The 24,061-nt window shown below is 40.5% G+C and overlaps 1 protein-coding gene and 1 non-coding gene across 2 annotated transcripts in view; one reads left to right on the top strand and one right to left on the bottom strand.

Annotated features, from left to right (window-relative positions):
- Positions 1 to 705: 705 nt before the first annotated feature.
- Trnav-aac (transfer RNA valine (anticodon AAC)) lies at positions 706 to 778 on the top strand. The gene has a single exon. It is a non-coding gene; the product is annotated as a tRNA-Val (tRNA).
- A 7,893-nt stretch (positions 779 to 8,671) lies between these two features.
- The window catches only part of LOC140237584 (uncharacterized), a 109,147-nt gene continuing 93,757 nt past the window's right edge, over positions 8,672 to 24,061 (bottom strand). Inside the window, exons 10-18 of the mRNA XM_072317518.1 lie at positions 23,299 to 23,400; positions 22,053 to 22,350; positions 20,811 to 21,296; positions 19,689 to 19,879; positions 18,847 to 19,029; positions 12,428 to 12,862; positions 11,062 to 11,917; positions 9,949 to 10,053; positions 8,672 to 9,015 (exon numbers count right to left, since the gene is read on the bottom strand). Of these exons, the coding sequence (XP_072173619.1) occupies positions 8,672 to 9,015; positions 9,949 to 10,053; positions 11,062 to 11,917; positions 12,428 to 12,862; positions 18,847 to 19,029; positions 19,689 to 19,879; positions 20,811 to 21,296; positions 22,053 to 22,350; positions 23,299 to 23,400 (3,000 nt within the window). The remainder of the gene's footprint in view (positions 9,016 to 9,948; positions 10,054 to 11,061; positions 11,918 to 12,427; positions 12,863 to 18,846; positions 19,030 to 19,688; positions 19,880 to 20,810; positions 21,297 to 22,052; positions 22,351 to 23,298; positions 23,401 to 24,061) is intronic.

Here is a 24,061-nt window from a genome sequence, read left to right as displayed (position 1 = left end):
GTGTTCTGTTGAATCTATCCATCAACCACCTCCCTGGATCTACCTATCAATAGAAGGACGGATCCAGGGATCCATTGCATAAAACTTTTTTAGCAACCTTGAAAAATTCAGGTTGGGATTTGCCCAACCTGAATTATTTTTTTTAAGGTTGCTAACCTAAGAATGTAAAATCCGTTGCATAAAAACTCTGGTTGGGAGCTTCCCACCGGAATTTTGTGATATCAACCGGGAAAAAAATCCGGTTGGAGTTTTATGCAACGGGCCCCTGGAATTCCGTAAGGGGAGGCGCGCACCCTCCCCCATTTTTCTTTTAATATCTTTTGTTTTAACCAAAAATGAAGAGGGGGCTTGCGCCCCCCCCCCCCGGATCCGCCACTGTTAAGTAGATCAATCCCACTCATCGATGGGTTCAATCCACAGAATATATATATATATATATATTTCTTTTTTTTAATAGTAAGAAGTGCTACTCATTGCACAGAATGGTTCTGTGCTCATCCATCAATCACATGTACACACACCGTTACATACACCGTAGTCTTTGTGTGCACACCAGTTTCCGCGGTACACACCACAGTGGTACACACCACTATATATAAATAGGGTACACACACAACAAAAAAATGCCCTCTTTGACGTTGGGGGCGCTGTAGCACACGTCGTTAAATTCTATATAATGCTTTTGTTCACAGAGCTCGGCAGGAAGATTCCATAGTGTAGTGGTTATCACGTGAGTCTAACACACTCAAGGTCCCCGGTTCGATCCCGGGTGGAATCACGTTGTTTTGTTTTTTTTTGTTTTTCTTTTAGTTTCAAGGTTATAAAACATAATATTCAAGTTTAGTGCCATAAAATTTCATCGTTTTCTAGTTGCAAAAGCTCCACTTTGTGTTAGAGAAAAAAAATCCACTCCAAAATTGTATCACTTCCATAAAAGCAGAAAAAAAAATCCCTGCAGAACAGTGAAAAATGATCAAAAGCGAATAGGAAGTTATAACATTTTGCAATTCCAGAGTTTTTCTGAAAACACTTCTTGACCAGTCGTTACTAATTTTCAAATCAGCAAGTTGATGATGTCATGCTCTCACAATTTCTTATCATTTCATATACAGAAATGTCAATAATCTCACATTTCAACTGTACTAATATAATACTTGCTTTGAAATGCTTTCAAATACCCAAAATCAAATTGAATAATGTTACCTATGATCATACTTTGGTATGGGAATATGCTTTAACCTGTATTACCTGAAAATAGAAATTTTTCCAAATTTCATTATACATGATATGAAAAATTATGAGGGCATGACATCATCAACTTGCTCATTTGAATATTCATGTGGACTGGTCAAGAAATGTTTTCCAAAAAAATTTGGAATTTTAAAATATCACATCCTCCTTATTTCTTTTCCAATTTTTGTCATTTTTGTAATGTTCTGTGAAGATTTTTCTCTCTCTTTTTTTGAGTTTATTTATTTTTGGGGTGGATTATCTCTTAAAAATTTTTAAGCCAAATTTTGGGACTCTATTTCGCATATTGTTGAGAATAAAATTCCTTGATGAAACTACCTTCTTCAAGAGAGAAAGAAACCAAATGGAAATTATCATGCTAATTCTCACTTCCTGAACATGTCCTTGACAATTCCTTGACCGAGCTTGCTTATATGTCATTATTGCAGTATCAATAATACTTGCATGACTTTCAACCGGCCCCCCCCCCCCCAAAAAAAAAAAAAACCCACAAAACAAACAAACAAACATGTACACAAACATGCACACACACAAGCACCCTTATATGAAATACATACACACAAATACACACACATATAACCAAATTTCACTACATTGATACGACAGCAGCAGAATTTGAATTTTTTAAAACTGTTTTTGTCTGTTCATAATAATTTATTTTCCATGTACACATTGCACACTGACAAAAATTGGGTTGTACATAAAAATTTCACGATATATAGGAACACCTTCAATAACAGTTTTGCACAGCACAAAAAAAAAAAGGAAAATAAAGAAACTAGAAAGTGATGCTGTGTTCTACATATACAAAAGAAAGGGAACAAAAACCCCTAATTCATCCCGTCTTCTTTCTAGTACAGTACTTTTTGCCGTAGAATACACAAAAAATTTGCTTTTTTCTTTTTTTTTTAGATGTTGCCACATAACATAATATTTACTTGGCAGATATCAATCACAAAACATTCTCCTAAAACAACTCATGAGAGGATACACATGATAGAATACAGGTCAAAGCATACCGACTACTAAAGCACCATGCTGAGGATGTACAGGGCTAGCTGGAGTGATTCCCTCTAGTGGCCAGAGCACTGGCCCCCTGGCTCAAGTACCCCCTACACGTACGAAAACAGGAATTTTGTGCTCACTTTAGCTCCTACCAGACTCATAGTCGACAATGAAATCTGCATGTATTATCTCACTATGACAACTCAACTACTGCAAAACAGAAGAAGCTAAATAAAGGGGGAAAAAAAAACAGGGGGAAAGGGGGAAAAAAGGAAAAACAGGAAAAAACTGTGATTCCTGTATAGCTTCTTCCATAAATGCTTCAACTCCAATGAATGCAACATTTTTCTCTGAGTTAAATAAATTTAAAAAAAAGAGATAATTACAACTCTGAATTCCAACTCATCATTTCCTGGTGTACCTAAATGAAACGCGACAAGGAATGTAGTACCACCTTTGAAATTCATGAAGATTAAAAAAAAAAAAAAATGATCAGTGCGCGGCAGAAATTCACATCTGCAAGAATCTATTCTACATATCTTAGATGCATAGTGCAAAAATGGAGAACGCGACATGTTCCATTTGTATAATAATTTATACCTACACTACGACATGCGAATATTCCTCCTTTTTTAAATCAGTCTGTTCATCTTCATAATCAGTAATTCATTCTCACTTACTGTATAACATGCGATGTAATTTGAATACTATTGTTAAGGTTGTTGGATTTTTCATTTTCCTGATACTAACAGATAGGACTGCAAAATTTGTTGAAATTATCACATCCTATTTCATTTCATATAATCCAATTGAATAGAATTGATACCTTTGGAGAGAAACATTGTAATTTTTCATATTCTTTGAATTTCCATTTTGTTTTGAAAAAAGTTAAGATATGTTGTCATCCTTGTGGATATCAATTTCATGTAAACATACGAACTGAAAAATGGACAATGTTCATGTGAATTTAGCTATGTGTCACTGATAATTTAGATTGGGAAGGTACATATTAGTGACATGACTGACTTAAATGTGCTTACTTGATAAGATACATGTCATCAAGAAAATGTGAAAGAACATTCAATAAAAAAAAAAAAAGCATACACGGTGTGGAGGCATGATAACCTACTAAGACCCTTGCAAGAAATAAGGTTACCATGGAAATACATTAGTTACTAAAACAAACTACGGATAAGTGACATTATATCATTAAGTAGAAAGTGCCTGCAGCATTATGTAATGCATAATCTTCCTGATCAAATTGTGATCACATTTGGTTCATTTCAAACCTTTTCATGAGTTGCTCACATACTGTTACCATCAACACTCTTCCACACCCATGTTACGAGGTACTTGAGTTGATACTAGCTATCAAAGATTTCAATCTTACTGTTAATTAACCAAGTGAACTGCAAGTAGAGTAGTCCTCCAAATCTACACTCTCCACAACTAGGCAAGTCAATATAAACACTGCTTTGGAAACCTCAAAATCGAATGAGTGACTTTGCACGACCTCCTAACTTCTATTATGGTATACCTACAGTTTCGTTTCATTCTCAAACTTATGAAGGGCAAGGCATACTTTTTGTGCGTCAATTTGGGATCTAACAGGAAAATCATTCACATATCATCACTGAACAAGGAATGAAGTTCCCATACCTCCATCTAAACATGTGGTTGTGAATCCAGACTTTGTAATACATCAAAGACAAAAGCCCACTACCATTCCCTCTGCAACCAATATTTTTACTTTAATAGTGACAGGTGCACTGGTGGGGTTCTGAAGAACTCTGATATAATTTCCACTAGACAGATTTAGTTTATAGGAGATGCCATGAGAAAGTAATTATTAACCCCTCACTGACTAATCTTTGCAGTCAAACAGACCCTTTTGTTTGTGTTTGTTTTTGCTATAGCTTTGGTTACTTTCAGCACTCAAAATGTCAACGACGGGACCATATCTGGAGCTGGAATTTTTCAGGATCTGACGACATGATTCCAAACATCAATGAAATTTTATGATAAAATGTGAATGTTTTGCATGGCATGTGAAACAAGCATCACATGCTTAACATCCTACTACAGGGGGACCAATAAACCTGTGATCCTCTCCCCACACCCTCCCCGGCTAACATTTCCCTGGAACAGCTGGCTCATCACCATTGCGCTCATTCAGACTACTGGTCTCTTCTCTCATTGGCAGGAATAGTGGAGCAGACGACAGCCATTCACTGACTCAAGCACCTGGGGTCTACTCGTGTGGAAGCATATCGGTGATGTGGACTTCAGTGATGACATACGGACCATCCTGACATGAATCTGATTATGATCATAATCACTGTGATCACAGTGATGATGACTATGATGGTGATGATGATGATGATGAATATGATGATGATGATTATGATAATGATGATGATGGTGATGATGATGGTGATGATATCGCTAATAACAGAAAAATCTGACTAATCATGAGACTAATAATACATACCATAATGCCTCTGGCATTTCTAGGAGTGATGACATAAGTAAAAGAACTAAATCTGATACTGTATAAGCTGTTAGTCTTCCGTACAAATATTCTTGTGAATGAGGAGGTCATGGACATTTTTCGCGAGAAGTTGTTTTTCACGATTTGACACCGAGGCTATCATAAGTGCATTGTTATCCTAGCATATGGTGACATTTTTGCAAATTAAACCCTTGCAAAAATAACAGCTTATGCAATTGATAATGTATGTTGACTGACGCATGATATCATCAAGAATTACTATGCTTCAATATTCATGTAAATTCTCCTCCCCCCCCCCCCCCCTCCACAGAAACAAAACATTTTGGCCATTTCTATTCCTCCATGACACACGGTAGAGTAACCACAATGACAAAACAGAGATGTGTGGAAAAAAAATAAAGGAATGAGGCACTTTATAAAAACAAAATCCTATCCAAAGTAAGATGAGAACTTCCACAAAACATATGCACCCAACAAATAGACAGGTATTGAGCTTTATTTGACCCATCAAATTCCAAACTTTACAAGTGATTTTTTTTTTCTTTTAAACCATTCATTGTAAGTGTTTCATTTGGTAGAGCAAGATATTCTCATTCATATGAACCATTTGTGTGCTTGGGCTACAGACTCTCCAATGCCACTCAAATTTTGACTTCATAAATGAGCCTCAAATTGGCAACACATTTCTCATCATTAAAGGACAAATTCACCTTCATAGATATTTGGATTGAGATAATGCAGCAATATAAGTGGAACACGTCAGTGAGAGTTTGAGGAAAATCGGACAATCCGTTCAAAAGTAATGACTTTTTTAATAATATCTGTGCAGTAACTGCTGGATGAGAAGACTACTACAGTGTATGATGTCACATGCGTACAACGATATAAGGAAAACATAGAGAGAATTTCACAAAATTCAACTTTTTGAAAAAAGTGCACATTTCCCCAACCCGTCAATGATGTGTGTTAACGGTGATATTATTCCCCCTGCCTTCTAAAAGAGGCAAGTCAAGCGTTCTTTTATTATGCGAGAAAAGTGAGAATATGTTGAATTTTCTTTATTTTTTTTTATATCGTGTACAAATGTGACATCACAAGCTGTAGTAGTCTTCTCATCCAGCAGTGACTGAGCAGAAACTTTAAAAATTCATAACTTTTGAACAGGTTGTCCAATTTTCCTCAAACTTTCACTGATGTATTCTACTAATATTGCTGCATTCACTCAATCCACACGTCTATGAAGGTGAACTTTTCCTTTAACATTCCTGCTTGTCTCTAAATCTGGCATATTTTTGGTAAATTTCTTTCTGAATTACTGCAGACTTTAGTAACTCTACCAGTTCCATCAATTCTTTTTTTTTTCCTCTCCAATGAAAAAACATGCAGAGACACTCAGCGTTGCCAATTTAATAACAGGATGTCGATGACGCTTTCTGGCGAAAATTCTCGCAGGAATTGATGGGTCAAATCGGGGGGATGTGTAACACTGAAAACCACATATCTGCAAGGAGAAGAAGGACAAATCATCACAGTACAGGTCCTAGAATGTGCAGGTCACTCATTATGTCACAACAATGCAGCTGCCAATAGGTGGGCTACTGTTTCTCACAATTACACATTTGTTTAAAAAAAAAAATGATATTGAGAAGCAGATGCTATGTACATATGGAAATCAAATGGACTTGATTTGTCATATTTTGTTACTTTTTTTTCGCATCTGGACACATTTAAACAGTTTGGAAAATAAACAAACTAATTTTTTTGCAGCTTTACTGACAAATGCAGTCAATTCTCTTCTTTTTTTCTTCAAACTTCCTCTTTTGAAATAACAATGAAAACACCAAAATCTGACAACCTAGAACAATTTCACCAATGTGACCGGGTAAAATGGCTAACATTCAAATAAAATTATATAAAGCAAGCATATCTTATAAGTCTGTACTTTATTGGCACTTGATGATATATATATAGTAACAATTACTCTCTTTTACTTATTCTATTTGAACACTTAAAAACTCCAAACATAGAACACATGTACACAAATTCACTGTGAACTACACTGTCTTACTACCTCCAGTATATGTAGATCCTATGTCTCTTAAAATATAGATTTACATCTTATATTTCATCTCTTAAGTGTGTTCTCCTTCACTGACAAATTGTTTTATAGAATATTAGAGTAATATCTGCTAATTTATAAGCTACTTCTTTTTTCCTCTCCTTTTACACAGATGCGTATGTTCTAGTTGCTTCTTGTGGGATATCCATGAATCGCTCTGTAATCCAAATTCCATGGATGCCCATTAGCTTACAAATGGTAAGAGGCATCACCCATGATAACAGACGCCTGTATGTAAGAAAGAGCCTTCGTGTTCTTTACAGTAACAAATGCATTTCTCCTTCTTATGTGTGGTTCAATTCATTCGCCCCGTTGCACTTGGAAAACACTGCTAACATTTCATCGCACACAACGATTTCACAACTCTTCCGCTATCTACCAGGTGGAAGTCAGTGTGACTACGGTGACTTGCACGTTGCTGACGTGATGACCGTAAGACGATCCTGTGTGCGCACTGTACCGTGCAACTAAGTGATGTGCGTTGACTCCATGTTATTTACTGTGTGCTTCATACTAAAGAAATACAACACAAACTTTGACATGAATACCAAACTAACCGAGTAAGCAGATCGTTACACTGTACCATCACTAATTTACAGCAATGTCTACTGTTTTCCAACGTACAAGAATGAGTATTGCAACTTGATAAGTTCAGTCCAGTGATAGGCGATGCTTGTTTCTATACAAGAGTAGGCAGTGAAAAACAAGCCAGATACATGTTCGCTCCGACAGTCTCAGATACCAAACAATTCAGAGCGTAGAGTCAAACCTTCAATCTTTAATCACAGTCAGAGAAAGATACGCGTCAGTTTTTAGAAATCTCCAGGGAAAAAAATAAAAGATGAAATAAGAAGAGAGAATAGGGCTATCAAAGAGGCACGTTACACATGATGGGTTTAAGGATGCATGAAAAATGGTCATGAACCAAATGACGATTTGTACAAACACAAGGTCTCCTGCTTACCAACAAAAGTTCATTCCTACATTATATCAGTACATGTGTGTGTGAGTGTATTTTAGGCAACACAGCTGTGTAGTTACTCTATGTCTCTGGGAGGAGTGCTGGCAACAACACATAATCATGGCAGCCAACCATTTAACAGCATTTTACCCTTCTAATAAAAAAGTACAAAACCCATATTCAGCCATTTCAGATGGTTGTGTGCGTGGTATTGTTTTCCCCTACTATTACGTCTGCAAAGTTGTTACGGCATTAATTCAAGGAAGAAGGCCGCACTATACAAAGTTAAAAATGGAGCACCCCCCTGAAGTCAATATTGTTTGGTCACACGTTACCTCATTAATTTGGCAAAGCTTCTCCTCAGCAATATCCCTTAATGTAAATATCACATTGGGAAATGGCTAAAAGAACTACAGTATTTCAGGAATATCACAGCTGTGAAATTTAGTTCACCATGCAGAAAAAATTCCAGCGACGAGTTGGCCAGGGAGAAGATACCACTTGATGTTTGACCAAACAAGGGATACAAGCTGCTCCAGTTTAAAATTTAACATTAGCGATTTCTTGGACCCCTCCAGAACCTAGAGAAGAGACTAACATCCGTTTGTGAGAAGAATTAAAGTTACCAGAATTTCTAGAGGCCAGGGAAGCTGGTTTCACGTTCACCAGTTGCCACTGGCACCTATTCAAACTATGGATGGAACCTGGATAAGAAAATTACACACACACAGTGAAGAGGAAAAAACAACGACAACTAAACAACTTTTGTAATATCATTTTACTATGGTATGTAAATGTCCTATGCATGCACAGAGGGTTGCGGTTATGATATAGGAGGCAAGGGGGAGGAGGAGGAGGAGGAGGAGGAGGCCAGAGATAATCGCCCCGAGAAGTCCCGCTCCGGCGTCCGGAGGAAGTAGCTGGCATTCACGTGCCTCGAGAGGGCGCTTTGCGCCATATCGCTGTTCGGGAACACTGCCAGCACCATGTAGTTGGAGGACTGCTCCGACTTGTCCACCTGGCCCGAGCTGAGGGCCTGAGAGAGTGGGCTGTGGTTGGAGAGCCACTGCAGGTCCACCCCGAGGCGTAGGAGATCGTCCAGGTGGGTCAGAAGGCTACCACAGGTGGTCTCGGTGGACATGGCACATACCTCCACTATCTCGGACCCTACAAAGGCAAAGGAAGAAGGAGTACACTGTTGCACTTGCTGTTCATTTTCAGACGAGCTATGAGTGTATCATTCATAATACTTATACCTTTGAATAGCACAAATGAAATTCAGACAGTTTCCTATATACCACTGGTCTCTTGAATGGTATGCCACCATCTGTAATCAACTTCAAATTGACCAGATTTCTGATTGTTTTTTGATACATTGAATGGGTTAATGGCAGAATGATTAACACTTCTTCCAAATGATATCCATAGTGTTTGTGTCTGCTAAATCCATCACTGTTTGTATATTCTGAAATTGTCATGATTATTGGTTTTTAATAGGTGTTTCTGCCACAAAATTAAAAGTAACTCGGTTTTTTGAAGTGGGCATGATACTGCAGAAGCTGAGAAAATCCAACTGTAGATAATTTTACTTCTATCATGTTCACGCAGCATCTAAACAATCCACTGCAATCCTGCTCATAAATGAGAGTTGCAATGTTCCTTTAATCATTTACAGAACATTCAACTTATCATCTAGCATTCTTCAGGGCAAACGTTAAGCAAGAATCAAGAAATGAAATAAATTATGCAACAATCGATTGATCAATTAATCTTTTCACTTCTTGGACTCCTACACTGCCTTACAACTATGTGGATATCAATGTCCTCTAGGATAATGTAAGACCAGAAATGTTTACATGCATTTTAATACTGCAAATTTTGTGAGAGTCAAGATTTGCAAAATTAGAATGCACATGAAAGTTCTTGTCAACACTGTATGCATTGAATGCCAATGGCAATTTGCGAAAAATTCATGCCATGAACAAGACAGTTGGCTCCAATTTGCAAAAATTATGCTGCGAAAAATATCTTGCTTTACAGTAGGCCCATAATAATAAGTCTTTTATTTCCTTTGCTAGTTCCTGGTGTCCTATGTCTTACCGTGGCTCTCCGGACTCTCTGATACGACTAGGCTGTCCCCTTGCACCTTGCGCTGTCTCCTCGGTGCTTTGGACTGTTTGGTTGACTTTAATGAAGGCCTCATCCCTGTGTGAGGAGGTAATAATAATAACATCATCAAAATCAATCCCTTATGTTCATCCTTCATCTTGACTTCAGGAGTCATGACATGATATCCTGTCAATTTCAGATCAATATCTACATATTACGTGATTTACATAGAATCCAAATGCCTAAGTGACTGTTTCATTCCTTGATATACACATTGCAAAGTTTTATTGGGTGCACAGCTATTCATATTTGATGGAAAATTTGATGTGATTGTGATATGGACAAGGGAATGTATGCTACATGCATTAACTTAAAGGTAGGGAATCCCATTTGCATGCCTTAAATGAAGAGTTGTATAAATACAGTGGTATGTTGAAGAGAGTATCATTTTAGAAACTCCCATAAAGAAAGTATTGAAAGTGGAAGGTAACATTTAGTACATTTTTATTGACCGTTAGATTTTGAATTGAATTTTTTTTTGGGGGCTCACCGTAAATTCCAGTACATTACTAGGCTACCTTTGCAGACCTATGCACTGCATGTGCGTCCATCATGTATATTTTGTGAAGAAAGTTCATCAAAACTTACAAACATTTTTATGTATACATTCTTGCCACACACTCTATATGTTATTACATCGGCTCTTACACTTTTAGATTTGTGTTTATAGATAAAAAATACAGAAGACTGCAACAAAAAGGCTTAAGTGTGGCTGACACACAGAACTACTGAGTAGTTGAGTTTTGTGCATTATTCAAATTGTAGATAACTGTTGACTTCCACATTTCTCAGCAGTGGCCTAAAAAAGTCCCCTGAGGTTCATTATTTAATGTTTTGCTGCATTTTGGGAGGTCTGTAAAAGGTATCCCCTACCTTTAACCCTCCATGCATTGATAGGCAGAATGATATAGCCATATTCTCAATAGCTTCTTTTGGACAGGGAAATCTTTGCTTATGGAAACAGAGCCACAAGAGGGTAAAAGCATAGAGTGAAAGGAGTGCAGACGAGCTAGGATAGAAGCAGAAACATCATTCAGCACCAACCTTTGTCTTGACTGCCAGGTCTTTGGAGTTGTGGTCCAGGACTCTGTGATGGTGATGTTCCTGGGCTGTGTAGCCCCTGAGGTAGCATACCGACACCCATCCCAAGGCCTGGACCGTAGAATTCCCTTGGCCTGGCCCCGTGTTGCTGGTCCAGCCCGTGCCCTCTCCGCTGGTGCATGGGATTGTAGCCCATCATGGTCTGGGGCACCATGCCCGGGGCCCCTGCTACACTGCCTGGACCAGTGCAAGGCACAGACTGAGAGTAGGACACACCTGGCCCCAAAAACTGTGGGGACTGTGGCCGCTGGCTGCCCAGGAGCCCTGGTCCCTGTCCTAGAAGCTGCTGTTGTTGTTGCTGCTGCTGCTGTTGGCTGACAACTGTCATAGGTATGCTGTGGATGGACTGGGAGCTGGGTGAGGTAGACCTTGGCACTTCCCCGGGGCTAGCCAGGGTGGGGCCATAGTGAGAGGTACTCCCGCCCTGGGGCAGTTGGGACTGGTAGAGTACTGGTACACTCTGATGGGAGGTGGAGGAAGTCTGGTCCATGGGGGCTTGGTACACAATCTGGGGCTGGCCGGGCTGCTGACCGGGAGGCTGCTGGGGGGACATCACCCCCATCCCGGGGAACCCCTGGGTGGAGTAGTAGCCCTGCGGTGTGCTGACTGCTCCCTGTTGGTTGGAGGGATATAAGACACCGCCAGCTGACTGCACTAATTGGGGAGGCTGGCTTGTGGGTGCAGGCTGCTGGGGATGGGGCTGGGATGGGGGCACACCTTGGACGGCTTGGGGGCTGTAGAGGGCAGAGGGTGTGGCTGCTCTGTAGGCTGCAGGTTGAGGCTGACCACTGTACAACACCTGACGATATCAACAAAGAGCATAAAGATATTGACCAGCAGGGGAGGAGAATACAGCAGAATATTCCAACTGGCTGTCGGACAATGACAAAAGGAATCGACCATTCAAATCCACAGTGCAGTCAAGTTGTGTAGGGTAGAGATCCTCATGAAACAAAACATCAAATATTCCTGATAAGGAGGTCCATTTTCTGATATTCTATGCAAACTGATAAGTTTACTATTCATGGCTCCTTTTTACTAACAAGCACGTTTTAGAGGGCTACTAAGAACTACCTGCAGCTATTTTTTCCTTTACCAATAGACATACATTGTAGGATTGTAGGATACTGTCATTTGGCCCACATAAGAGATACTGCTTATCAAAGAAAGTAATACTTTAATCGATTGTTTTGTTGATATGATGACACAATTTACATGCAATATATGCATACACCACATTTCAAACAACATAATAGGACAAGGTACATGCATGCTATCAGCACAACTTAAAACAAATTTTTATCCGCACCTGCTGATGTGTTTGAGGAATGCCTGGTTGTTGCCCCACCCCTTGTTGCTGCGGAGCTTGATGAGGGGCCGGGGCTTGGGATGCAGGGCCATGGGGGAGTATGCCCTGCGGGGATGGGGGTAGCCCTGCACCCCCTCCTGACCCTCCATGTCCTCCGGACAGCTGGCGGATCATGTACGGCTGGTTCATGCCCTGCTGTGTCTGGAGCTGCAGCAGGGGCGGGTGCTGCTGGGGGTGTGGGTGGGGCAGCTGGGGAGGTTGCGAAGGGGGCTGCTGAGCCCCTCCAGGCGGCTGGTGATGTGGCTGCTGGTGGTGGGAGAGTGGTAGTGGCTGGTGGCTGCTCCCTACACCCCCAGGAATGGGCTCTGATTCCCCACCTGAGATCTGCCTAGTCAGTGCCAGACCCTGTAGTTGGCTGCTCAGATCAGCATACTCCTGCACAAACAAATGAACAAACACAACCCCCAAACGTCACTTACAAATGTACTGGGGGGGGGGGGGGGGGGGGACTATCAAAACAATGATTTGAGTGATACATTTTTACCTACAGAGCGAATCACATATAATGCAAATTTGAAAATTTGGATGTGGCTTACAGACGCTATGCTACTTCCACATACCCAGCAAAACTGTATATTACTGAAAATCAATTGTCAAAGAATTTTGTGAATGATTGTGCTTCAATGTGTTGTCAAACAGCAGGAGCAATTATTTTGAGATTGAATAAAAATTCAAGCAAATACAAGCAAACACTGGTCAGGACTCAAATGTTTAGCTTTCATCCATATGCCTTGATTTGCATTAATGAGAAAATATGGATTATGAAAAAAAGACCCACATAAAATAAGTAATGATCAATTGATAAAGGACTACATGTATGGTACTGATAAAAAGAAGAGTTAACATATGAAAAAAATAATACAAGAAACAAAACAAAGACAGCATGCTACAAAACAATACCACTATTATGAATTTCATGCTTGTGTACACAGCCGCTCTTCATGTTACAGCACATGGAAGCTGTCACATGAGGTCATAAGTCATTCAATCCAGTGACAATCTCAAAGAAAATTGGTGAGACAGTCTGAAGGTTATGTGTCCAGCAATATAAAGCAATCAAGACCATGTATATGGTGGGTCTTACGGATCTTTAGCAGTAAGTCTATATGTAACATGCAAATGTCCATATACTGTAACTACATCATTCTGTACACGCCATTTATTCACCGAGTCAAATTTTGTGCGAATTGGGACTTTTTGACAATTTTGTGAGTGGTCAAATTCACAATCGTGAAGTACAGTAATGAATGGAGAAATGTATGCATGCATGTCAAATTTATGTCAGTATCAGAATAAATATTCTTTGTGTTGTTTAATTCACAATTAGCACCCAATGCGCCAAATATGGGACAATAAAAATACCCCCCCCCCAAAAAAAAAAACAAAAACAAAAAAAAAAACATATCATATACAATAGTCATGACAACCACACAGATAGGCATTGTGATGTACTAAATGATTTAAGTGGAGAAGAGAAGAATATAAATATATCAATTCTTTGCAGCTGAAGTTATACGGATATACAGTGTAGCACTGGCAGGCTACAAGGGGGGGGGGGAGAACATGAACAGAAAAGAGCATGAATGCTAAACAGACATTACAGAGCTAACTAGGATTCTATGACACATATTCTGCTCTTCTAAAGAATCTACCTTAGAGAGAGCATCTCAACTCCACCTAAACCAAAATGACTGCAGTTCATCAACCTACAACTTGTGTTTATCCAGGGCTGCACACTGGCGCCGGTCCGACGGTCAAAGACCGGTAAAAGTCACTGTCGGACCGGTAACTTTTCAGGAAATCCACAAGTTACCGGTCCGACATGACCAGTAAAAAAAAAAGCATTGGTGGGGTCAGTAGAAAGAAAAAGAGCAGCCCCGATCAGGGAGAAACAGAATGCAAGATATCGCGCTGTTCAACAAGTTTTACGCAAGTTTTCGTTTGTTTACCGGTGCACTTTGTACAGTAAACATACATTAGTTTTGAGCACTAGCAGTCGACCAGTTATTCGCCCTCGCTTGCGCATTTGGCGCTGCTCACGCACTGCCATGCAGTGTAACTGCTTTTCGTTTGCTTGCGATCGGCGGTCATGCCAGACAAGCATTGATAGAAGCGCACGCATTTCTGGGTCATTTTACTCATGATTTTTTTAACGCAAGATCGATCCGATCCCGGCTTCGCAGCAGCGTGGCAGTTATGTTAGAACTAATTTACTTGTGTCGATTTTTAGAAAAAGTAAAAACACACTCGATATTCAGCGATACAGTAAATGGATCTGATTGCATTCATTTTCATTTTACACAGTCATTTCACAAATGAATATTTTCATTCTCTCAGAATGGTCACATAATGAAGATAGGCGCAAAAAGGATCACGAAATCGGCTCTTCCGTGTACTTTTTAAGAACGCATGCACAAAATGTGAATAGATAAAACTAGGGAGGAAAGAAAAATCATGAAATCATGGCAGTCCCGCTTACATATTTGAGGTAGAAATCGTCCCAAAAAGGATCATGAATTCGACCGGCCGCGTCGTATCTTTCAAAAGCTTATGTACGAAATGCGAAGGGATTATAGAGGAGAAAAAAAAAAATAAATAAAGGACACATTTTGGTGAGTGCATCATAAAAGATTACAGCCGAATAACAATTCATGAAATCAACGCAATCCCGTTGAAATTTGAGGAAATAATAGGCGCAAAAAGAATCTTGAATTCAGTCCTGCATGCCGTGTTGGTTATCAAAAACGCATGCACAAATGCGACGAGATTATCGGGAGAAAAATAAAAAACACATTTTACCCTTCTGGTGCGTGCATCATAAAAAATTACATCTGAAGTAATTCATGAAATCGCCACAATCCCGCTAATATTTGAGGTAGAAATAGGCGCAAAAAGGATTGTGAATTCGGCCGTGTCGTATACCTTTTAAGAACGCATGTACGAAATGGGAAAAGATTAGCGGGAGAAAAATAAAGGACACATTTTCACCCCTTTGGCGCTTGCATCATATAGATTACAGCCGAATAGTAATTCATGAAAATTTCGCAATCCCGTTGGAATTTGAGTAAACAATAATAGGCGCAAAAAAATATCGAATTCGGCCCTGCATGCAATGTATAATTGAAAACGCATGCACAAATGCGAAGAAATTATCGGGAGAAAAATAAAGAACGCATTTTCAACCCTTCTGGTGAATGTATCACAAAAGATTTCAGCCGAAATAATTAATGACATATCGCAATCCCGCTGATATTTGTATAGAAATAGGCGCTAAAAGGATCGTGAATTCGGCCGTGACGTATAGGCATGTACGCAATGCGAAGTGATTATTGGGTGAAAAATACAGGACACATTTTCAAACCCTTTTGGCCCGTGCATCATAAAGATTAGAGCCGAATAATAATTCATAAAATCATCGCAATCCCGTTGAAGTTTGAGGAAACGATACAGGTGCAAAAGAATCATGATTTTTGGCCGTGTCGTGTATCTTTTAAGAACGCATTTACGAAATGCGAAGAGTTTATCGGGGAAAAATAAAGGACACATTTTCAACCCCTTTTGGCGCGTGTATCATAAAAGATTGCATCCGAAGTCATACATGAAATCATCGCAATCCCGCTGATATTTCAGGTAGAAATAGACGCAAAAAGGATCGTGAATTCGGCCGTGTCGTATACCTTTCAAGAACGCATGTACGGAATGCGAAGAAATTATGGGGAGAAAAATAAAGAACGCATTTTCAACCATTCTAGTTGGTGCGTGCATCACAAAAGATTACATCAGAAGTAATTCACGAAATCGCCACAATTCGGCTGATATTTAATGTAGAAATAGGCGATAAAAGGATCGTGAATTCAGCCGTGTCGTATACGCATGTACGAAATGCGAAGAGATTATTGGGAGAAAAATACAGGACACATTTTCAACCTCTTTTGGCCCGTGCATCATAAAGATTACAGCCGAATATTCATGAAATCATCGCAATCCCGTTGAAGTTTGAGGAAACAATAGGCGCAAAAAGAATCATGATTTTTGGCCGTGTCATATATCTTTTAAGCACGCATGTACGAAATGCGAAGAGTTTATCCGGGAAAAATAAAGGACATATTTTCAACCCATTTTGGCGCGTTATCATAAAAGATTACAGCCGAAGTTATTCATAAAATCATCGCAATCCCGCTGATATTTTAGGTAGAAATAGGCGCAAAAAGGATCGTGAATTCTGCCGTGTCGTATACCTTTCAAGAACGCATGTACGAAATGCGAAGAGATTATGGGGAGAAAAATAAAGAACGCATTTTCAACCATTCTCGCCGGTGCGTGCATCACAAAAAGTTACATCCGAAGTAATTCATGAAATCGCCACAATTCCGCTGATATTTGAGGTAGAAATAGGCGCAAAAAATATCATGAATTCGGCCATGTGGTGCATCTTTTTAAGAACGCACTTACGAAATTCGAAGAGTTTATCGAGAAAAATAAAGGACACATTTTCAACCTCTTTTGGCGCTTGCATCATAAAAGATTACAGCCGAAGTAATTTATGAAATCGTCACAATCCCGCTGATATTTGAGGTAGAAATAGGCGCAAAAAGTATCAGAATTCGGCCATGTGGTGCATCTTTTTATAAGAACGCACTTACGAAATTCGAAGAGTTTATCGGGAAAGATAAAGGACACATTTTCAACCTCTTTTGGCGCTTGCATCTGAAAATATTACAGCCGAAGTAATTTATGAAATCGTCACAATCCCGCTAATATTTGAGGTGGAAATGGGCGCAAAAAGGATTGCGAATTCGGCCCTGCATGTCGTGTACCTTTCAAGAACGCATGCACAATGCGAATAGATTATCGGGAGAAAAATAAAGAACCCCTTGAAGCGCGTGCATCAGAAAATATCACAGCTAAAATAATTCATTAAATCGTCGCAATCCAACTGACCACCAAGAGCAGGTTACGCAGCAAGTTCGTGCGCCGATGTTTAGAAAAAGTCACAAACGCATTTGATACAATCTGATTTTGTTCATTATCATTTTACACTGTAATTCACAAACAAACATTCTATTTTTTCCTATCTTTTTTTAAATTTCTTGTGCAATAAATAATGCAAGTTTAAAAAAAAACTATCAATTTGTAAAATGTACATGGGTAAGGGGGTACGTCCATAAAAAACAAGAAAATAAGTTTGCAAGTCATTTAATGTTTTTTTAGGTTGTCGTTGTTGACCGGTAAATTTTCTGTTCGGACCGGTAAAAAATGGTAAAACGGGGCATTTACCGGTCCGACAGAGACAGGTTGGACCGGCAGAGAAAATGGGTTAGTGTGCAGCCCTGGTTTATCATCTCAACGCTTCCACATGAATCAACTGCCAATTCACAGTCTTGGCAGACCTCTGCTAGGACTCAAAACAGCCTCAATATACAGAACATACAGGACCATAGAATACAGAAACATTAATTGGATTCCACAGCACAGGGAAACTGAAGGATTGACAGTGGGGAACCCCCCCCCCCCTCCCCCCCAAGATTTACCCATCAACACTTGGGATTCCATATGATATAGACAAATAATGGGGATTCAAAGCATACAGGTAGGTCAACTTCACACTCTACAGGATGTAGACTGTACAGCCTAGGAATATGCAGCAAATATACATCTCATGACAATTTGAGACTATATAGCATCAAGAAATCTTAACTTGGTACTTTAAAAATGATACAAACAATAAACATAGGATTTACTGAGTGCCACTTACATATGATTCCACAAGGGGGAGAGGGATGGGTTAGGTCTGCAGTGTCTCTGGAATTTAATGTAGGATCTACAGCATACAAACAGCTTAAATTGGGATTCCATAGCACATAGACAACTGGACTGGACTGGACTCCACTGCATACACATAAAAATCGGGCTATGTGTTACACAGAGAAGTCTATGTAGCATATGGAAGTATCAAAACAACCCAGCCTGGGTTTCTCACAAGCAAAACTGCAGCATTTCTAGGATAAATCCAGCAAAGTAGAGCAAAGGACAGGTTTTTGTGCAGATACTGAGAAAAGTTCTGATGTACATAGATCTAACTACCAGTACACTTCACCAGCGACTGCTCTTTGACTACACAACATGATCGACACAGTGCTACAAGAAACCAGAAAGCAGTACTACTTTCAAAACAGCCAGCTAATTGTTGCACCAGGCTTTCAACACAAACATACACAACTCGACCATGGTTGGATACTAAAATGCAAAGTTTGAGCGTGGCTTTTGCAGCTGTAACTACAACTACAACTACAAGACAAGACTGACACAGCGAGGCTAGGTAGCAGGAGCTAGCTAGCTACCGGAGGGGAAGCCCCTACCCCAGAGTGCTGGTGTTGGACCATGACAGTCTGTGGCTGCTGCTGGTGCTGGTGCTGGCCCTGATACGTGGAGTGGATCGAACCCTGGGCCGGGCTCTGTCCGTAGCCCAGCGGACTACCCCCCGCCGCCCCGCCCAGGGGCTGGCCAAAGCCCCCGAGGGTGGGGTGATTGGATGACGAGACCTGGTTTATGAGTCAAAGTTGGTTAGTGAGGAGGAGATGTGGGCCAGGGCAGAATTTCCTCATTCTCACCAATATCACTCCTACAGGGAGTTTCAGTATTAAACAATCTGACCAATATCACAGGTGAGGAAGTTACAATCATGGAGATACTTCCTTTTTGCCCTGATTACTTTACAAGCCAACAAAGTGTACATAATACTACATATTGTGTGATTTACTCCTTGTAAATGTCCATCTCCATTCTTTCTCTGACATGACTTCCAAATATCACCATAAACAGACTACCTTTCCTAACACCAGTCCCACCATTTCTACATCACAAGATGGTATGTAACCTATAAATTCATTTATTTTTTTGTTGATATAAATCAGTATCATGGTCATTATAGATGAATTTGATACTGCAGTGCCAACATGCTACACTCATCATTTTGAAGAAAAAAAAAAACCCACAAACAAATGCAAAAAGATATCACTACTTGATGCAAATAGGTTTCAATTGATTTTCTTGGTTTCCCAATTTGATTTACAATACAAGTATTCTACTCAAAATCATCCCTTTAACATGAATATCTAAACTTGAAGGCACATGTAATTCTAATACAACCTGGAAACTTTGATTTCCTGTATGGGGAGACTGCAATCAAAGCACTACTCACTATTGCCTGACTGTGCTGCGCTAAGCTCGGCTGGCTGCCAAGCTGCTGCTGATTGGCCAACTGCTGGGCGGTCTGAGTTGAGAGGGCGTGTCCCGACACGCTGGGCTGCAGCTGATTGGACGAGGGCGTCTGAGAGTTGGGTGGAGAATGGACCACCATGGGTGAGCCATCTTGGTTTAGGAATGGAGTGCCTAGTAAAAAAAGAAAAGATACAAGGAACATATGTCGTGAGATCCATGTGAGACTCGAATCTTCATCATCTTCAGAGATCTATTAAATGCCTTCTTGAGATGCAATCTACTTGATTTGACAAAATTGCTTGCAAAAGAAAATCTCTACCCTTTCAATCCTACTGAGGAAAATATTTTAAGTTGTATCATTCTCTTTCTACTCTTTCAAGTACGCTACTTATCATCAAACACAACGAAAATGATAATAACTACTCAGATTGGCACAGAGCAAAAAATACAGCAAGGCGCAACATTAGCAGTGGCCCAATGGCCTGGGGCCACTAAAAATTGATGGTGGGCCACGTTTTTCAAAACATTGTCTTTTCGTGGTCCAGTCAGGTAGCTAAAATTTTATATGAATCTTTACATTTCCATATATTTTGGACCACTACAACTGTCACACTACACTGTCAGGTCACCAGAATTTTAAATTCAAGGATTTTAGTTGGCAAAATGGGACACCAAAGAAAAGGGTTAATTGCCAAGCCCTGAATACAGTCATATAACTAGTCTGCCAACATCAAGAATATTTAAAACCATTAAGAAATTGTATCTCAGAGCATGGTGACATCATGTACTTGTACTTTTTCTTGGTAAAATGTGTCCCACAACAACAACAACAACAAACATAAACACATACACACACAAACACATGCACACACAAGAGAAACGATGTCGGAAATAAATGTGGCTGGAAGCCAAGTCATATCGCAACAATATAATATTTTTTCTTACATTTTCCCTATCATGTTAAGCACTGCTCTTCAAATTCAAAGAATCCTGAAAGTTATCTCAAGACAATGCTACACAATCCTCACCAGTCTGCTCATCTGTTATCAGGAAATCATCTATGAGCAGTGCTCTTTGTTACACATAGCTACACCATTCTCACCAGTCTGTGGGTTGATGATCACGCTGCCAGGAGGAACACTCTCTATATTGGATGTAGCAAACAGAACTGGCTGGCCGATGCCAGGTCCCGCATGTTGTGGCAGTGCACCCTGCTGTACAATGAGGGGTACCCCAGCGTGCGTGTGAGGCTGCCCACTCTGGCCCTGGTGCTGTTGTTGCTGCTGCTGCTGTTGTTGCTGCTGCTGCTGTTGCTGCTGCTGTTGCTGCTGGGTGGCCAGGGGCAGCAGCTGCGGCTGGGTCTGGTAGGCCTGGGCCCCGACGCTGAGGGGGAATGCACTGGTCCACGTGACCTGCGGGCCCTGCTGGAGGGAAGGCTGGGAGGAGTAGGGCAGGGGCGGCTGCTGCTGCAGCTGAGAGGGGGCAGGGGCCTGGCTAATGGGGCCCAGAGTGGGCTGGTAGGGGGGATAAGGGGAGACAAAGCTCCGCACTTGGCCATGGGGGCTTGTGGCACCACGGTCCACTGAGTCTGTGAACAAAGCACACCAGAGAGTATGACAGCAAATATATCATAATACATTACATCTCCAACAAGTCTCTCAAATCAGCAGTGCCACACATGGCAAATGACTTACGATATGCGATGCTGACATTTTACTGCACAAAACTCTGTTACATTTTTTTTTTCTGTAAAACATATTCTCTCAGTTTCTGAAAAAGTGCTCTGTCCTGCAGACAGATAAAGGTACTGCTATTTAGTTTGATTTTAGTTTCTTGACAAAATCATCTGTGCACACTTATTTATCATTCAGGGTGGGGGAGCAAGTGGAAAGAAATACTTTAAAAGCTGTTATTTTTGCGAGGATTTGATTTTCTCAAGTTTTGCGAATCTCTGTTGGGCTGCATATTTAACAGCACACAAAACTATTGCCACGTACACAGGAAAAGTTGCATGCACTTATGATACCCTCAGTTTCAAATCAAAATGAAAACATCTTGCGGAAATTTCTGTGACCTTCTAATTCAAGAAAATATCTGTGTGCAAAAATAACAGATTGTACAGTAACAGGAAAACAAACAGAACACTGCACACAAGTTTTGCAGCTGACAGTAAGGACCTTCTGACGCTATACATAAAAATGGACATACAGTACAAGTGTCGACAAAAGTTTCGTTTGATGACAGTATCAGAGCAGCACCAGTGCCTGAAGGATACAACTTGGGTCTTGGAAGGCAGTTTAGCCCTGCCCCTTGTCACGCAGGTTCTCTCCTTTCACTCACTCACCCATGGGGTGCAGCTTGCCCAGGCTTCCGCGGCTGCCGAGGCTGGAGCTACTCCGGCTGCTGGCGCTGCTGTCATTCCGCAGCAGCAGCTTGTGGGACAGGCTGCCGGCGAAGCTGCTGGCCTTGGTGACCGCTGGGATGGACGGCCGCTCGGACCCGCTGGAGTCCACGCTGCTCCACGGCCGGTCCTTCTGCCAGTGGGAGGAGGAGGAGTCGTCGGACGTGCCACTGTTCTGCCGGCTGGTGGCCTGCAGGATACTCTTTGGTCGACTGGGAGGTGGTTCCACTGTCAGGCACTCCTGCAAGGCGGTCACAGAGAGGGGAACAACATTACAGCCTCTTTCGTAACAACATATACGCAGATTTACTGTCTTATCAGTAGCTAGGACAAGCCTCCCTTTTCCAAACAGTAGTAACACTATAGTGTAGATGTAGAGTGGGTACTACTTTAAAGCATACATGTTAACATTCCTAAGACTTATATATTCTGTGATTGGTTGACAGATGACATATATGCAAATACGCAACACCCTATGCCAAATGTTGGGCATGCTGGTGACAACTGCACTCACACAAAGTCAACAAATGGTTGCGAGTGGAGCTCCAGACATGTGGATAGTGGTACATGCTTGCACTAATAGAGTGGTTGCCACATGACATGCGATGCCAACACCATTTAAACTGCAATAATACCGACTTGACAATTGATACAAAGGTATGATGGTTACATACACACACAGAACAGGCAAAAGTTGTGACATTTAACCTCAAGACACGACGTGCACATTACTCAAAACACCAAAGCTTATGGCACAGAGATATCACAAGTTCAAGGCAAAATTCTGCAAAGGCCTCTGAAAGTGTAAAGACATTTTCTCATAGGATTAACAGGGGTAGCAGAGTACATGGGTCAATCAAAATGCCTGTACCCTGACAGGGCCACAAGACTATCATCACATATGTGTCTTCAGGCACGAATGATTCCTAGCATGTGCTGGAATGATTTGATTGAAATGGGAACTGGAGTTAAATCTTTCTATTTGTCCTGATTTCTAATCAGACAAAGAGGTTTATGTGTTCCCATGATGAGTGAAATCTTGACAGACAAATTGACAAACTGACAAAGGGGCACCACTACCGTAAAGTCGGATATTAGACATTACAAGTGAAATTCTCTGCACAGGGTCTGTGAACGTGTGACAGGCATACTGTTTGACACGGATCTAGCGTAAACGTACCGTAGTTACCTCTTGGTTAAATATTCTGGCTCTCGCCCTCTCATACTCCTCATGCCTCTCTTCAAAGGACTTGCTTCGTTTTTCGTCTTTTAAATCGCCCTTATCTTGGCCCTATAAGAACACATCCAGAAAAACAAATAAAAATGGAACGGAAAAAAAAAATCGGAAATGAAAAGGAGAAATCAAATGATAAAAACAAGCAAACTTGAGTAAAAAAAAAAAAAAAAAAAAAAAAAAAAAAAAAAAAGGGAGAGAGGACAAGAAAGGGATATGAATCATCACTATTTAGTGGCCATGCAATTAAACACCAACCAAGGTCATTGCAACCTGAATCTGGGGGGAAAACAAAGCATAGTTGAAATGGCTCCTGAAAAATTTTCTGAAGTAAGAGGGGCACTTGGCTTTCTATATATGACTGTCAGCTTTTAGCACAGCCAAGTGGAACAAGAGAAGGTCGTGTGTGCTTCACAATGATTCTCTGTGAGCATGAGATTTCAGACATCACTTCCTTTTTTTTTTTCCTTCTTTAAAGTCAGAAAAAGAAATTCACATATGTGACATTGCGATGTAAACTGAATTCTTCGCACACCACAATATACCTAAACCGCAAATTTTGAAGGTCGTAATCAATCATGCCTTAATCATGTTTTGCTCAGATACCATATTAGTTCTTGGTACTGAAGGGCAAGCTATCAATGTACCAAATCTCATCAATTACCCAGTCATTTTACATTCATATGCCAATATTTGATGAGTCATTTGATATGACAAA

The sequence above is a fragment of the Diadema setosum genome, chromosome 14 (genome assembly GCF_964275005.1).
Source record: "Diadema setosum chromosome 14, eeDiaSeto1, whole genome shotgun sequence".
Classification (NCBI taxonomy): Eukaryota; Metazoa; Echinodermata; class Echinoidea; order Diadematoida; family Diadematidae; genus Diadema; species Diadema setosum.
The sequence above is the reverse complement of the archived record's forward strand: the minus strand, read 5'-3'. Positions and strand labels throughout refer to the sequence as shown.